The 17,803-nt window shown below is 45.3% G+C and overlaps 1 protein-coding gene across 1 annotated transcript in view; it reads right to left on the bottom strand.

The window, feature by feature from the left end:
- The window catches only part of COL17A1 (collagen type XVII alpha 1 chain), a 53,970-nt gene extending 37,123 nt beyond the window's left edge, over positions 1-16,847 (bottom strand). Inside the window, exons 1-14 of the mRNA XM_077822024.1 lie at positions 16,793-16,847; positions 15,433-15,477; positions 14,142-14,237; positions 12,358-12,495; positions 11,853-11,900; positions 10,739-10,774; positions 8,749-8,796; positions 7,547-7,690; positions 6,256-6,411; positions 5,375-5,446; positions 4,247-4,318; positions 3,528-3,596; positions 1,593-1,757; positions 843-932 (exon numbers count right to left, since the gene is read on the bottom strand). Of these exons, the coding sequence (XP_077678150.1) occupies positions 843-932; positions 1,593-1,757; positions 3,528-3,596; positions 4,247-4,318; positions 5,375-5,446; positions 6,256-6,411; positions 7,547-7,690; positions 8,749-8,796; positions 10,739-10,774; positions 11,853-11,900; positions 12,358-12,495; positions 14,142-14,237; positions 15,433-15,477; positions 16,793-16,847 (1,234 nt within the window). The remainder of the gene's footprint in view (positions 1-842; positions 933-1,592; positions 1,758-3,527; positions 3,597-4,246; positions 4,319-5,374; positions 5,447-6,255; positions 6,412-7,546; positions 7,691-8,748; positions 8,797-10,738; positions 10,775-11,852; positions 11,901-12,357; positions 12,496-14,141; positions 14,238-15,432; positions 15,478-16,792) is intronic.
- Between the last annotated feature and the right edge of the window lie 956 nt (positions 16,848-17,803).

Genomic DNA, 17,803 nt, shown 5'->3' with positions numbered 1-17,803 from the left:
AAGCAGGAAAGTGATGTAACGTGTACTGATCTGGCATTCCTTGAGTCTGAAAAACAAGTGAAATTTACACACCCTGGGGATGGAAGGATGGTGTAGCAGGAAAAGCAATTAACAGGAAAGTGTAAGTGTAAGTAGGGGCCAGTCTACCCCTGTTAGTAACTTCCTGCTACATGCACATCTCTTTACCCCAGAGCATATAATTCACACTCATTTTACACACCCATTCAAGACTGTGTCACTCCAGTGGGGTAACTCCTCTGATGCTATATTGAATCAGGTCTTATGTGACAAGCCAGCACTAGTCATTTATTAATTATTTATTATTACTATTATTATTTAGCATGTCTTCCAGTAGCACCCCAATGGGCTAGGCATTTTCCAGGAAGAGAAGAAGTTACAGTCCTTGCCCCGAGGGCTTAAAATCTAAAGACAGACCAACAGACAGAGGAAGGGAATGCAACACATAAACAGAGGGCTCAAGCATGTGACTGGCTTTGTCTTAATAATATGACGCAGTTCTTTTTTTTAATAGGTCATACAATATTCCCGATCCCTAGTTTACCACTAATTTTGTAACTAGCTCCACCAACATGGAATAGGTCCCTTTCTGGTTTGTGAATCAATGCATTCAGCCACAAGGCTAATACACAGTTAGAGAGGAAATTAAGAGGCACAGGCAAGGCATATGTTCAGATGGGACTGGAAGGAGATCTGGAGGGCAGGTGAGGTGGAGTGAGATAGGCAGGCTGTGCCAGATGGTGCAGAAGAGGAAGTTCTGACAGGTAGTGAGGAGACTGTGTGCTGCGACAAACAGCCAATCGGTGCCAGAATGATTGTCTTACCATTTGTTTCAGATTTCAGGTAGGAGTCTGTAGCGTAAGAGGAAGAGAAGCCCTGCTTTTCTCTCTTCAAGGTGTCTTCTGCAAAGGATGCTGTGTGGAGTCGAAAGAGGAGTCAAATATGTCTTACCAGAAGTCAGACTGGGCCAGATCCTCAGCTTGTGTAAACCGGCTGTGAACTCAATGGGGCCATGCTGATTTACACCAGCCAAAGCTCTGGCCCTTGGTCTTTAAGCCCTGGAGTTTTAACAGCAAGCTGGCTAGCGGGGATGCCTTGTAAAGTTCTCCATGGCGTTTCATACAGAGAGTATGAACTTTGTCCTTGTGTACATAGTGTGGGAGGCTGCCCTCGTGTGGTTAATGGATGACATGGCAGCCCAGATGTCTATTCTGCATTCCCGTGGCTTATAAAGTTTCAAATCAAACCCTTTGACGCTAGATTTCTGTAGTTCACAGAGCTGAAAACTCTAGAGATGGAAGAGGCTCTTTAGGTCATACAGTCCATCTCGCTACTCAGACAGATTTATTCCCTGCTGTACCAGGGTTTTGTTCAGTGTCATTTTAAATGTGCCCAAGGGGTAGGGCTTTCACCACTCCCCTGGGCAGACTGTTCCACAGCTGGATAGATTGCAATAGCAATTTCCCAGAACCTGCCAGACTCTCACCTTTGGAACTATTTCCCAGCAATTAATATTCATTTCTAAGCCCTCAGCATGCATGCATGTCATGGGAGACGGTGGGAGGAGAACATACCTCCACTGAGCCCCGTGCTGGAAGCACTAAAGACCTTGCCGCTGTCCTTCGTCATGATCAAGAGCTCCATCTCCTTCTTGGCAGGGACATTCTCCTTCTCCAGCAGCAGGAACTTGCAGTCTTTACGCAGGATGTCGTCGCTCTGGGAGTTCACATTGCTGCCAACTGGGGTGTGCGGGGGGGTGGGGGGAGAGAGAGAGATTGGTTAGTGGGCAGAAAGGATGGTCCAGTGGTTAGGATGCTAGCCTAGGATTTAAGAAACCTGGATTCAATTCTCTGCTCTGCCACAGGCTTCCTGTGTGACCTTAGGCAAGTCACTTAGCCTCTCTGTGCCTCAGTTTCCCACGTGGAAAATAGGAATCACAGCAGTGCCCTACCTCATGGCAGTGTTGTGAGGATAACTACATTTAAGACTGTGAGGCAGTCCTATATTATGGTAAGGAGGCTATATCAGATAAGATAGAGAGTGCACTTTTGCTAAGGAAGCTTGAGGACAAATCAGCTGAAATGAAACCATCTGGTAAAGCCCAGGCTCCCTTGGTGATGGGAATATGGCTACCATGAGCACTGAGCTATGGAACAATCAGTCCTTTGGCTAGCAGAAAAGCAGTAGTGTTGAACAGGTTTTCGGTTTATGCTGATTGCTAGTGAGAACTCTATATATGGCGTGGCATAGGCATATAATACATTCACATGCAAATGGAAAGTAGATCCCCTGAATTGCTTGGTCTTCTGACAAAATGGTGTACAAAACTAAACTTGCAAATGTACCGGCACAAAGTTCAGATTAAAGATAATGGGCATGCTTTTGCTCTGTTATCCTGGTGTGAATCTGGAGTAATCACTAATGCCTACTCGGCTGTGAGTTTTGCAATATTTTATTGTTTTCTTAAAGCCCCACCTTCTGGAGTCCTGTGATTACATGACAAGCTGGGCTGTAATTTTAAAAAAGGTTTCTAGCACTCATAGTTGGGGAGAAAAGTTTGAAAACATGAACCCCAAAGGCTTAAAAACAAGAAGGCAAAACAAAAGAACCTGGAACTTATTTGTTAAAATCTCACGATTGTTAAACCAATCTCATAAATTTTGAACTCTTGGGGCCAATAATGCTGCAAAATTTTGTACAAAACTAACCTTGCAAAATTTCAGGTTTCATATTAAAGATAATGGGCCTGATTTTGCTTCCAGTTTTTCTGGTTAAAATCAGGATTAACGCCGGTGAGGCCAACTGAGTTACACCAGTATGACCCTGGCACGGGGAAGGTCAGAATCAGGTCTCTGATTTCCTAGTGCTGAACTTTCTTTTCATTTGCGAACAGCAAGAGTGACATCTAGTGAACAGGTTTCAGAGTAGCAGCCGTGTTAGTCTGTATTCGCAAAAAGAAAAGGAGGACTTGTGGCACCTTAGAGACTAACCAATTTATTTGAGCATGAGCTTTCGTGAGCTACAGCTCACTTGGTTAGTGATCAGTGTTTATTTGTTCTAAGGCTATTCCATGAGTTACAGTGGCCCAAGAGGGTGAATCCGAGACTATGTCTACACCACAATCACAGGGTGGGATTGCAACTGGAGTAGACACACCGGAGCGAGCTTTAATTTAGCTAGCAGGGTACCAGAGCAGCGAAGCCGTGGCAGTGCGAGCTTTGGTGTGGGCTAGCACTGTGTGTGATTACCTAGAGTTCCAGGTGGGCGCGGCACCTACAGCCAATGCCGCAGCACACGGTGTTGCAGTTTCATGCAGCACTTGAGCTAGCTAGACTAAAGTGACTTTGGGTATGTCTACAAGGGCTGCAATCTTCTGGGTATGCCCACACCAGCTGCAATCATACCCTCCGATACTTTCAAACCACGATCTGCCTGCATGAGGACAATTGCCCACACAAATCATCAGCTATATACTGTCAGTCCTGGACTTCCATGAGTTGCAGACTCACCAGTTGAAACGCACACTCTGCTACCAGCCATTCCAGCGCTCTGGGAAGTGTTTTTCTTCACTCCGTATACTGAAGACAGAAATCAGCAGAGACTAAAACCACAGAACTTGAACCCTCCTAGCCAGAGGAAAAGCCGCACAGAAGAATTGCTAAAGAAGCCGGCTGAGAGAAGGGGAAAAAATAGAACGGTTCCCAAAAGGAAAGAGGCTGGGGATCCTGAGGTGCTGACCCAAACCCACCTTGGACTCGATCCTGCAATTTTGCCCAGGTGAAAAGTTCTTTTTCAAAGTGTATGGGACAACTTGCTCAGGTAAGAGCTTCCCCAGTGACTAAGGGCATGCAGGAGTGGGCTCACTGTTTGCCTTGGGTGCTGACAGTTGGACCTCACACTTGCATGGCTGAAGGGAACACCCCATTGCATCCTATATGACACACCAGAAAAACTGCCAGAGAGAACCGGTGTTCATATTTCTTTAATAGGATCGATTAGAATTGAACACATTTCCTTCTCGATTCGAGTCCCAATTACATTTCATGTAAAGCACTGATTCTGCTCTTTGCATTGTCCTGTCTTTTAGACTGTGCATCCTGAGAAAGGCCCCTGATGTGAATTATTTGATCATTAAGGAGTTACTGGGACATGGGAAGCACTACTGCAGAACAAAGTCACACAGATCAGTTACCCAGCCACTCCTCTCAATGATTAAAATGTCACTGACCTGTGGAGGCTGCGATCGCACTATGAGTCATGGCTGTAGAGCTTGGAGTCAGGTTGTTTTGAACACCAAACACTGCAAAAAAAAAAAGCAAAAAAAAAAAAAAGCCCTGAGGTGAATAACAAGAGGTCGGCATTGCAACTGGCATTTGGACAAACAAAAACTAGGACCAATGAAAATAATAGTAATTACAGTGATTCCTGCTTGTAAAGGTAGAGTAGCAGGCCTGAGATGACCTCCCCCCACTGGGGACTCTAAATGAACTCAGCTGGCCAGCTGAATGTTTCATACACATTTGTGTTCATTACTTTTAATAAGAATTTTGCACACCTGTCACTTTCCCTTCCACAGCTCCCTGCCCGCCCCGATATCACCCTGTCCTGGAAGCCATGGTCAGCTCAGGATAAATAAAGGTGGCCATTTTGGAACATTTGACTTAAACAGACTGTGAAGAGACCTGGCATTGTCTCTGTGCTGCGTATACATTTCTGGAGGGGCCTATTTGTAAAGAAAGGGTTGAATTCACAGACCGGTCGAGCCTGGCTAAGGGAGAGCTGAGGAGCAATGTGATAGGCATACTGAGTATGTGAAAGGTGTAGACACCATGAAGGAGAGAAATGTTTAGGGTTAGGTAGGAGGGTCTAGCCCGGAGTAATGGGATGGGATTGAGCAAAGGGAACTGTAGTGGGCTGAACATCAGGAACCACAGGGTCTGATAGACACTCATTTTTTCTCCCTGGGGAAACAGTGGAAGTTCAAGTTATTTGAAATGAAACATTTGAGATTTTCCTGTAGGACACAATCCTGGATTTGTCTCACAAGGATAGACAAGTTGGCCTAATGGATGCTTTCCAAATAAATGACATTTCTCCCGAGACCCCAAATATTCCATCCCCCCAAATATTCCATCACTGGTTTCTAATGCCAATGACTCAGGGCAGACTCTGAAGTAACTCCATTTCAGCCAAAAGAGTTACTCCCAGTGAACATGCTGACTGATGTAACTGAGCTCAGGACATGGCGCAAAGAAGGCACAGAGGGAGGGGGAAATCTAGGTGTTTTTTTGTTATACATTTCAGCTGATGTCCTGAGCTCAGTGAAACGAAGTAGGGAAGAAGAGAGAAGTCTGACCTGTTGAGGAACTGCTCAGCCCTGTGTTCAGAGTGGGAGAGCCAGAAGCCAGGTTATTTGGGATGCCAAACACTGCAAGAGGAGGAAAAAAATGATTTGTCAAAACAGATAAATGAGATCCCAGTGCATCCAGGCAGATGGCTCAGCCCCCAAAGCCTGAGAGTGAATGGATCACTAGGAAATTTCATTCCTTCATCAGGAACAGATTCTGCTGGAAAACGTACAATAAACACACTGGGGGAAAGTTAAAAATCATTGCACAAAACACTCTGTTTTACTCTATTTTAAAAAGGGAGAAGGTTTTGATCTCCAAAACGTTACAGTGACTGGACACGGTTAGGATGCCAAGTCCTTTAAACCTTAGAGGATCCTTCACCGTTCCATTTGCAGCTAGAAAACAGCATCATTGAGGACGACACTTCCTGACATTCAGAAATGGCTCTAAGACGTAACATTCAGTCCCAGCATTCACTGATTGAAGTGGGAGTTCTGGATGTGCAAGGAATGCACCTAATAGTCCTAATGTGGGATCCAAACCCTGTAATAACTCAAACACCGTCCATATTCCAATCCAATGTTGTCTTCTCTAAGAGGCTTGATCCTGAGCTCACTGAAGTCAATGGGAAAGCTCAGCAGAACAGGATCAGGCACTGTGGACGTTTGATCTTCATGAATAAGGGATTCAAAGCATAATCAATGCAGAAGTAATTCCGGGGGCACAGGGAGGCAGAAATCTATGGAGAACAATCAAGTGCATTTGCTTCCCCCTGCACTATCCCTCCCCCGCCTTCAACATCTCCTCATCCCATGCACAAAACACCAGCAGCAGGACAAAGAGGGTCCTAGGACAAGTGGCCAATGGGGTGGGGCAGTTACTGTACCTGATCCTGTTGAATGGGACATGGTGTTGACCAGGGAAGAGCCCTGGGCCATGTTGTTGTGGTAACTGCCAAGGGAAGACCCTGCAGGCAGGGTGGAGGACCACATGTATGGAGGGAGAGCAGCATTCAGTATGGTTGTATCATATGTCCCCGACACTGGAGAGGAAACAGTAATGGGGTTGAGTGAGAGCAGGCTCTGGTAACAGAAAACAGACCACCTACTCAGAGGCAGAGGACACACAAAGCCAGGTTTCGATCTCAGTTTCTGATCAGCTCCTGATTTCCAGTGTATATCTGGAGTCACTCCCTCAGTTTCAATGGAGTGACTCCAGATTCACACCTGTCTAACTGAGATCAGCACCTGGCCCGCTATAGCCAAGCCAATTTTGAACCCATTGGACAAATACAGAGATTGCCTGAATTTGTGTCACTTCACTGTAACCACTTGCAAAGCACCTCAAGGGTTTAATCACAGTCACATATGATGATGGCAGAATACAAACTAAACACATTTCAGTCCACATCCTGGTGAGGAAACCAACATTGAATATGGATCCCTGGATTCTTCTATGAAACCTCCACACACGGGCAACTATTATATCATTAATGAACAACTAGGAAAAACAACAGGTGAGTTAGCTCCTCACTAGGGTATTTGAACCACTGCATCCAGATAAATATGAGAGTTGAGCCATTATTTGTTCTGTTAAACACTGGTAGAGTTCAGTGGTGTTACACCAGCGGTGAAGTTGACCCATGATGCCTAAAGCACTATAGCAGGGATGGGTACGCAAATGAAAGATGATATATTGGACCATTTTTGTCCCTCGCATAGCTCCGTTGACCAGTGAACATGTGCGGTTGGTGGGACACAGACCATTGGGCCAAATGTAGGACATTCTAAAGGGTGGCCTGTGGTAACTTCCATCTTGCTGCTTAGACCAAGACAGAGAATGGATTGCTTGGGGCTTTAGTCTCCACCAGCCTCAACTCTGAATTAAAGATGATGGCAGCTGGAATCTGCTCTGTTTTATGAAAATTAAGGGGGACACTGGCAATTATGGCCCTGCTCTGGGCAGTATCTGGGCACCCCTGTGTGTAACTCCCCTTTTTGCATTGTTATTACACTCTGGAAAAGACAGCAAACATTTTTAACCTGAATTGTTCCTGGCATTGTTCTTTAGTTTTATAAGAATTGCCTGGAATTTCTATGTCACAAGCCACATGCTTTAAATGAATCATTCTCCACTCCCTGCGCAGCCGGCATTGCTAACACCCCTCTGCAAAGTACCTGACTGGGAGCTCTCAGTCACCATCTTTGTTTCCACTACAGCTTTCTTGGGGATGGGGAGAGTGCTGGATGACGATCGTGTGGGGCTGACGCTGGCCGATCGACTCCCCTTCAGCAAACGCTTCACATCATCCAGTTCCGTCCCTGGCAGAGAAAACAGATGTCCAGACTAAGCCCAAAGCCATCACCTAATATAGAGATGCTCCTACTACTTTAACATGTGTAAGAGAGGTGGTGTCCAGCAGGAAACAGGGCCATTTCCCAAAGCTCCTTAGAACTCTGCATTAGGCAAATGGCTGTCCCATCTCCAGCACTTCCCCCTGAAAGTGGATTAGGTGGGATAAAATGCCAGAGGATATCTAGCAGGACAAAACCCTAAACTGGCTGGGGCGGCGGGGGGGAATCCTCAGTAGGTCTTTCCCACCTCTTTCTACAAAATCTTGTCTGACTGTCTTTGAGAGGACTAGTTTCTGGGACTAGGGCTGCCCCCGGTTCCTGGAAGGAGGTACTGATATCTCTGGAACTCCAGCTGGGATATCACTGAACATTGGTGACTCTCCAGACTGTGGAAGGTGTTGAACCTGTCTATGAAGTGCTCTTTTAATGCACAAATTTCTGTCTCATCTAATACACCTTTCAGCGGAGTATAGAGGCACCCACTAGCGTGCAGGCTCACTCTAGTAACAGCACAGCACTATGACCAAGGCCAAAGAACTCTTGTAAAGACCCTCACTTTCATAGGGAAGCAACTGAAGTCAGCAGTGAGGACCTAGGGTCCTTCATCATTGGCCTCAATAGGAGGTTTGCCAGTCCCCTCAATGGGAACAGGACTGGGGCCGTAGTGAGGAGAGGAGCAATTGGCAAAATGATTCTATTCAGGAGTGACTCATTCAAGCTAAATAAAACCACCCTGGTAAACTAGAGGTCTAGCCCACAGCAAACTTCCTCACTCCTCACACTTTAAATTAAAAATTACTTGCAGAGAGTGAAGGGAGGCGGTTTCTTATCACCGCACGCAAATTTTATGGCGCCCCATGTGCCACCCTGAGTGCGCAGCCCCAGAGAAGCCATTGGCACAGTTAGAGCAGAAATAGCCTCAAGACCAAAATAGTCAGCATCGGAGTTGGCTCTTGAGGGCTATCCCTTAGGAGGGGAAAACCAGGCCCCCATGTTCACTCTAAAACAACAGCAGGGACACTTACATCTGGTTGAGGGAGAAGCACTCTGGAGTCGTACTCGGATTTCGCTCTCTGCACAAGAAAAGAGGGTCATGAATATGGAGCGAGATGAACTGGCGCCACGAGCAGGCTGCAAAAGCTAATTCCCCACTTCTCACTGTCCATATACATTATTATCTGTTAGGTTTGGGCAGCTTGCACAGCTTGATGGATTGGTTTTATCGATCTCAATTTTTAGAAGTGGCTTTTTACTTTTGGGACAGATTCTGATACTTTCACTCCCACTGAGAAGTATTGCCCTTTAAGTTTTCACAATGTTTTGTTAGATGTTTTTGGTACCATATAAATACATTAATAAATAATCATAATGCACAGATTTTTGTCATATTGCATAGCATCTTATGTACCTCATTAGGGAGGTGCAACATTAATATAAGGCCCAATCTTGCAGCCCTTAGTCACATGGATATTCTCATTGACATCTATTAGTTAATTACTTTTATTATATTATCCTAATGTGAGAACAATCAGAGTCACAAAGGACTTCTGAATTTTAAAGGTTACTAGTTGCATTGGGCCTCTAGCCCTTCCCAGCTGTCACTCAGATAAAACTCCCATTTTCATCACTCGGAGATTTACCTGTGTAAGGACTGGTCTGGTATTATTTGACGACTTCTCTATTGGCTCATTTAGTGTAGACTTTCCCATACAATTTTTTATTGGGTTCTGCTTGATTCAAAAGTGCTTTGAAATAAAATAGCCAGGTTGCAAAAGATAGTTTTATTACTGGGTTTTACTCTCCAGCATGAGAGAATATAGGATTAAACTGATTGGGCTGAAACAAACTTTAAATCTAGTTGTCCAGGAGCCAACTGGCCAGCCTGAGTGTCTGACACATGTTCCTCCGGATGAAACCTAACAGTGCATGTTCTATGAAAGAAACACTTCTTTTGGCAGTTGAGTGGAGAAGATGATAGATTGGGGCTATTTTTTGAAGCAATATGAAAAGCTGGAGCATGATCCTCCTGTGTCTGCTTTATTATGTGTGGGAAGATTCCCCAGAGATCTCAGGTTTCTAGAGTGCTGGGAGAGACTCCAAAGATCTCAGGTAGAAGTAACTGGCAATTGCTAAGATCTACTGGAGGAGCCGTAACTATGCCCTTTGATTTATAGCCACAGCTCATATGAATTTGGATAAAATTATTTTTACTGTTGCTTTCTCACCAGCTGGGAATATAAATTAAGCTCTTCAGTATCAATTATATCCAACTTTTCCCCAAACGGCTGATTAATTAGCGAAATAAAAGGAGGGAAATTCTATTTAACAGCTTAAGCAAATCAAGTTTTTACAAGAAGGTGTCTAAATGGACCACACTGCTTCAGTGATTTCCTAGCCATCCCATCCACTAGGGCATACCTCTTAGGGAAATGTAGCTACCGTCTCATATAACAGATCTCAATGGAAGGAAGATGAAGGGGGTTATTGTTATTTCAATATTTAAATACTTTGGAAGTGCTCAGCTATTATAGAGATGGGTCACATAAAGATAGATAGATAGATAGATAGATAGATAGATAGATAAATTTATTGAAGGTGATGTTTACATAAGACAGAGAGAGGGAAAAAGAGAGTGCTGACAGATTTTGGACACAAAACCTGGGGTCTGATCTTGATCAAGATCATGACCTTGGCCCAGCTTTGAACTAAAGATGAGAATCTCTTTGGTCTATTTCTAACACCCTCAGCCGTCCAACTCCCCAGCTCATCCTTATGAAGAATTCCCCACATCCTTCACTCCTGATTTCTTCACCTTATTGATTTTTCCATTTTGCTCATTGCACTTGTTTGTGCAGCTGCCCAAATCTCATTGGTCCAGATCCTCAGCTGGTATAAATACATGTAGCTCCATTGACTTCCCTGGAGCCAAACTGATGTACGCCAGCTGCAGGACTGGTCCAGAGAAGCAGGAGGAGGATCTCCAAAAGGATCTCCAAAAAGCACATTCCAACTCACCTCGGCTTTGACTCCGCCCTCTGGTATTGGACGATGCTGTGAAAACCAATCAGAGAAAAGCAAATTTTAGACTCTATCAACTGTAACATATTTGAAAAGTAATGCAAGCTTCTTATGTGAGTTGTACAGTTGCTCTGTTTAGCTGGGGCATGGCATGGAGACGCTGATCCCCAAATATTTTGGCTACCATCACTTAGGTTGCTGCATATTTAACTGAAAATATACAGTACTTAGTATTTCTGGATCATCTAATAATTCCCTCAACACATCCAAGGTTGGCAAATGCCCCTAATGACCTATCAAGAAACTTGATGGTAAATCAGAAGCCAACTTGGAGAAGAACCAGGGGATGTGTGCATACAACATCTAACATAAATTTGGAGTAACTCCATGCATATCACAGAGGTGTATGTGTCTGTACTGGCTGTACAACAATATCTCACTGAATAATAATAATGCCTGGATTGCACTGATGGGTGTTAATATTCAGTTAGGGAGCAGGAAACTCAATGAGATCTCCCCTTAAAGTGAAGATCACCAGCACAAAGTTGGGGATAGCAGATATACAATAGAGCATCTGTAGAAATGGTCTTTAAATACAAACACTGACCAAATTCTGCTCTCAGTTACATTAACATAAATGTGGAGTAACTCCATGCATGTCATAGATCTATCTATCTGTCTGTCTGTACTGGCTGCATGAGAACCCCCGAGCAGAGGGGAAATTGTGGGCATAATAAGACATTGCAACCCCTTTCCCAATGGGCAGACTTTCCAGAGTTATTCTTCCCCATGACAGATTTCAGAGTAACAGCCGTGTTAGTCTGTATTCACAAAAAGAAAAGGAGTACTTGTGGCACCTTAGAGACTAACCAATTTATTTGAGCATAAGCTTTCGTGAGCCACAGTTCACGAAAACTTATGCTCAAATAAATTGGTTAGTCTCTAAGGTGCCCCAAGTACTCCTTTTCTTCTTCCCCATGATTCGTCATGTGCATGGCATTATTTTTATTGATCCATGTATTCCAGTAATGTGTCCTGCCAGAAGCCATAGAGCTGCCAACATGCATGCCCTTGGCCTGACATTCATAGTGACTGTAATGTAAGAACATACCGAACTCTTTTCTAGGGAATTCAGGAGAAGAATTTGCGCTGGAGCTCCCTGCAGAAGAAGAAAAGATTCCATATTAAAGCTTTGTCAAATATTTATGCCCCAAGGTCATTAAGAGATCTTGTTTAATATATCATGTCCATATCTACCAAATCTCAAGTACTGGCAGTGACAGGGTAACAAACATTTCCATTTAAAAAGAACTACTGAGTATTATACTGATGAGCTGCTGTCATCCTCCAACCACAATAAGCTATGAACATTATTTGGATGAACATAATTATTTGTTAGTCTCTAAGGTGCCACAAGTACTCCTTTTCTTTTTATAATTATAAATAGGACTCTGTGGATAATTTTCATTAAAATGTATCCTTGTGGTCTATTCCATAATTGTCCCATATTGGGATTTATGCTCCAGGAGACAATTCTGCATTAGCAGGTTGGAACTGACAAGACAACCTAGCAGGGCACCTCTAATTCCCCATCTCTATAACAGATTCTATTATACCTTCATATGTTGCATTGCGGGTGACGTAGGTTTTTCTTTCAAAGGTTGAGCCAGGTGATTTGGGGAGAGTAGAGCAGGGAGATGGGCTTTGTCTGTAGCCGGAGGAGGAGGAGGAGGAATTCATTCTACCACTTCCACCTATAGGTAAAACAAACGCCCCTCAGAAAGTAAAGCTAATGCCTCATACATGTAAAGTGGTGCCCTATACTCTTCTGTGTTGGCATGGATGGACCTCACACTGAGTTGCAGAGGTATGTTAGGGCTAGTGATGGGCTAGAGCCACAAAGTTTGGATCTGGCTCTGTTGAGCTTCTCCAAAGTTCAGGGGGTGCTTATATCTGTTGTTTTAGTTCAGCTCATTGTAGAGAGACAACCCCTGCTACCTTTGAAGCCAAAGGGAGTTTTGCGACCGACATCAATAGGAGCAGGTTTGTGCCCAGGTTTGAGGAACCAGCCACATCTCCAAAGATGGGAGATCTTGGGAATTGGCTAGGGTTGTGGGTTGGTTTAGGTTCAGGCCCATATGTAAATTTAAGGGTCAGTGTGAAACGGACCACAAAAATTGTGGGGCACTTAAGTTGATCCCAACAAGTAGGGGATGCTGCTGGAACACAAGCTCCATGCGGTAGGGGGATACAGAAACGGAAAACGCATCCATAAATCCACAAGATGGTGTGTGCATTTGTGGGACTGCCTTCCTGACAGCATGAGGGTCCGTGTCCTTACTCTGCAGTTGCTCAGTTACTCTGCTTCCTGGAGAACTAGCGAAGGGGTGAACGTGAGTCATGAACAAGGAGCCTGGAACTTGGATGCTGTTAAATTCAGGCTTAGGAGAGGGCTCCTTTCCTACTCACATCAGAGCTGCAGCAGAAGGGAGACAGGCCAGCATCTCTTTCGCTGATCTGTGGTGTGTGGAAGGACCTGACCCCTGTGTGAATTCTAACACTGGCATTCGAGTCAGAACCCAGAATAGCGTGTCAGCTGCAATTGAGCAAGATGTATTCATGGGGATCGGTGAGGGTGACAGTGGACGTCATCTTTCCATTAGCACAAAGAGAATGTGTCCTTGGGATCTCAATAGAGAATGAGCAGGGGCCAGGACCCAAGTACTCATTTTCCCCTCTACTCCTCCCCATCCCTCCACATACTGCACAGTTGCCTTTAGAAAATGTGATTGTGGCACATAAAGCAAATCTCCAGATAACTGATGCCTGACCTTTTGAAATGCCCGAGCAGTTCGAAAGATGGAATCTGGCTTTCATGGGAAATTTTGAGGTGACTTTCGGTTTTGAACCGGAACGAAAAGTCGAAACGCTGGAAATGTTTGCCAGACAAAAAATTCCCCCGAGTTTAGAACTGCAAGCATCAAAAAGGACAATGCAGCGTTTGCGAATGAAACAAAACAACTCCGACCCGCGGAAACGACACTTCTTCTCTTGATCCTTCCGAGAGGAAAATTGAAAAATTTCATGGAAAACAACATTTTCCCCATTGAAAATGTCAATTTTGACAAAGCAGCATTTTCTGATGGGAAATTTTTTTGTGTAAAAAAACCGTGACCAATCCTAAAAGGTGCTGCACCCATCCTATTGACTGCAGTGGGAACAGAAAGTTCTCAGCACCTTGTAGGGATGGGGCTCTTACACAGAAAGTGCTCTCACCACTTCCCCATGAATGTTTTCTGGGTTTGCCCTTGGCTCGGACCCCGTCCCTGACCCTGCGCCCCACCCCAGTGAAGCGGCCTTTGCTTTCTGTTCATTCACTCTCCATTTCGTCACAACCTACTCGAAGTCACATAGCTGCTGCCGTGGGTGAAAGTCCTCTTCTCCATTCCACTCCCTCCGCCATGGGCTGTTTTGTGTCCAGTGCTGCTCCCTCCTTCTGTGAGAGACAAGCACAAAATGAGACTTTCTGTGGCCAGAAGAGATGAGGACAAGAGCAAAAGACGCTGCGGGATGAGGCACCAGGCACCCACAGCTGGTGTTATGCTCTGTTACAGAGCCAGGGCCATGGCTGAGGAGGTGTCTTTGGAACTGTGTACAGTAGTTGGAAGGAGTTATCAGTGCTGGGGAAGCCAGCCAGCCTGAACCTCTTCTCTTTCTCCGGGCTCTGACATTCCAGCTGCCACAGCAAGGAAAGTGCTCAGATCATCACTTTCCATCCAGGTTGCACGCAAGTCTCTTCTCAAGTCTCTTATCAAGCAATTGCACGCTGCTGCCAAGAGCACATAAGATTCACCCAGGCTGGTAAAGGGAGGTATAACTGACCCTTTACGTGCCCCAAGGAGATTCATCTTGAGGGAAGGCAGGTTTTAAGGCCACGTCTATATGTACACCACGGCAGCCCAAGCTTTGAAGAGGCTCTATACCAACAGGAGAGAGCTCTCCCGTCGGCACAAAAACCCCACCTCCGCGAGCGGCAGAAGGTGTGTCGGTGGGAGAAGCTCTCCTGCCAACATAGCTGTGCGCACGAGTGCTTATGTCAGTATAACTGATGTCGCTCAGAGGGGTGGGAGATTCACAGCCCTGAGCGACATAAGTTTTGCTGACATAGGCAGGGTAGACATTTTTCTACTGGCGGAAGAGAAGCTGGGGGAGATATAGGAGCCCTGCCCGTGGCAGCTGCTGTGGAGATGAGCTAAAGCAGCACCCCCATAGCCACTCTATCTTTGTCCCATCCCCAGCCAGTGCCACCCTTTTTTGGGTCTGTTTTTTGGGTGGCCTTAGTCTCCTATGGGCCTAACATTTCTCACCCTCATCCCTGGGAGATGTTTCTTCTCTGGAACCCTGCACCCTGGCATAATCCCTTGATAGATCTGGTCTGGGAGTCTTCACAGACCATCCCTTGCTCCTTTCTTTCCCACTCAAATGGGCCCCCAAACTCTGTCTATTCTAATGATCAAGAAGCACTTTTTCTGGGAGGTGGGGGGGTTCTGAGACCTGCACAGTGCTTCTCTGAGGCTGATGCACTGATACATGAGGACTTGTGCAAACCGCACCAACACACATAAATTGCACGCGTGTGCACACACACACACTGCTGAGGATGGACAGCACAACGTATAATGTCTACTTACTTGGTGGTAAGGACGTCAGTCTTGTGGTTACTGACTCTGTAATAACTGGGGAAAGAAAAAGGTGAGGTTATGGCCCTGAAATTTAGCCAAACAAGGTGCAAGTTTTATTTTACGTCCATGGAATAATGGGACTCGAATAAAGAAAAATCTTTTAAGACCACAGAGCCAAATGGCTTTCCAGCCAGCTTGGTGGTAGCACACACTCTGTTTGTAGGCTTTGACCCAGTGCTTGTCATTGTAGTATCTCAGCTCCTCACAGAATTAATGAACCTGGCCTCACAACAACCCCTTGTGAAAAAGGGAAGGATTATTATGTTAATTTTACAGATGCAGCACTGAGGCATCTAAACCTAAGTCACACAACATGTCTGTGGCAGAATCAGCACTCAGATCTCCAGAGTTCCATGCCAGGGCCCTAATCACAAGGCTGTCCCTGTGGTGAATTAGAGAGGGCACTCTAAATGTTCTTGTAATGCTGGCAGACCCCGGTCGTCGTCGGCCGGGATCAAACCTAGGCTCTTTGGAGCTTAATGCATGAGCCTCGACTGCATGGGCTAAAAGACACTTTTCTCTTAACCAAGGCTGCAGCAGACGCATCAGCCTCTAGCTGGTCTCACTGCCACTAGAAGGGGACAGAGTGCCATACCAAGCACGCATGGGTGACATACTTCCCCTAGTTGAGGAAGTGCATCCCGAGCTTCAGAGACTTCCCAGTTGATACACTGGACAAGCCCTCACTTGTAATGCTGCCAGACCCCAGTCATCGTAGGCTGGGATCAAACCTGGGATCTCTGGAGCTTAACACACGAGCCTCTACTGAAGGGGTAGTCAACTATTTTTTTCCAAGGTCCACAATTTCTTGGTCAAGGTATAGTCAAGGTCCAGACTCCAGAGAAAATAATGAAAAAATAATAATAACAATCATGATAATCAGTAAATAAAAAGATTTCGGGATCCATTAAAAAGCATCTGGAGGCCCAGATTAGGCCGTGATCCGTCCGTTGACTACCCCATCTCTACTGCATAAGCTAAAAGACACTTCTCTTTTAGCCAAGGTTGTAGCAGACTCATCAATCTCTAGCGGGTCTAGCTGCCACTAGAGGGGGACAGAGCACCACACCCTAAAAGCAGGCCTGGGTTACGCTCCAGAATGTACAATGTGGCCTCTGTTACTAGAGAAATTCATGCTGTTCCATACTGTGGGAAGAATCGGGCCTTGACACCTCAGATAGCTGCACAGTTCAATTCTGGATCCAGGTTCGGATTCTAACCCCCTCTAAAGTTCAGGGTGTTCGGATCTGGGTTTTGTGATTGGGGCCCATCTCTGACAACAAGATTTTGTTTTAAAAGCTTTTCGTACGTCTTTCAGTGACTTCTGCTCCATCCCGTTTGGTTTTCTTCGTTACTGAGTCCATACCATCGCCGCCTGAGGGGAAAGCACAGAGACTTCATTGAAAGGGACACTGTTTCATAGTCGTTCAATATCAGCACTAGGACATGCTGTAGGCAGAGGCCCTGTCATCCTATCAGCTGGCTGAGAGCCCCAATAGTATCCAAGCGGGTAATGAAGCAGGGATGAATGGTTTGCCCAGACACTCAAAGGACCTTAGTGCAGAGCACCCCATCTAGTCGATGGAAGGGTTGTAGCCTGAGTGGGGCTCTTTCCTTTTTCAAATCTCTGTTTCTTTTGTCATTAACTGTGCCGCTTAGTGCTCAAGGATTTGCTGGGGGACTTCAGTTGCTGCACTCACTCACCCTCTCTACCAACTTACATCTTTGCCAGCTGAAGATTTTGCAGCCATAATATTTAAAAGCCAGCATAATTCATTTTTTTTCTCTTCGTTTTCTCACTTGTCACTCAGCATCTCCTGGAAAGGGGAACATCTGGAGATATTAGATTTTTGTTAACTGCACTATGGACCATGTACAATGTAAATCCATCCCGTATAATGTAGATCCACCCTGTACAATTCATCCTATGTACAATGTAGATCCACCCATATGGCCTCTGTCCACCACATGCATGGCTCTATGGATACACAGTATAGGTCCAGTAATTAGCCCATGCAGGACCCTATATAGAAGCACAGGGTATGTCCATATAAGCTATATCTATCCAGAGCCAGGCAGCATTGCAAATATGTCCACCAAACTGATGCCCATACGGCACTGTGGCTCTCTATATGTGCCTGTGTGGTCCTATGAATGCATCCCATGTGTCTTGGCGTCCAGTGGAAATTAATGGCATGAATTATGAAAGAGGGAGTTTAAGGGTATTTACAATTGCATGGCCTAAGGGTGAAAGAGTGGGGTTATTTTCTTCCTGCCCTATAGACAGTCTTTCACTGTGTGAAGTGCCAGGGACATCTAA

This window comes from Eretmochelys imbricata, chromosome 7, assembly GCF_965152235.1.
Source record: "Eretmochelys imbricata isolate rEreImb1 chromosome 7, rEreImb1.hap1, whole genome shotgun sequence".
NCBI classification, from domain to species: domain Eukaryota; kingdom Metazoa; phylum Chordata; order Testudines; family Cheloniidae; genus Eretmochelys; species Eretmochelys imbricata.
Note: the sequence above shows the minus strand (reverse complement) of the source record. Positions and strands in the feature narration are given on the sequence as shown.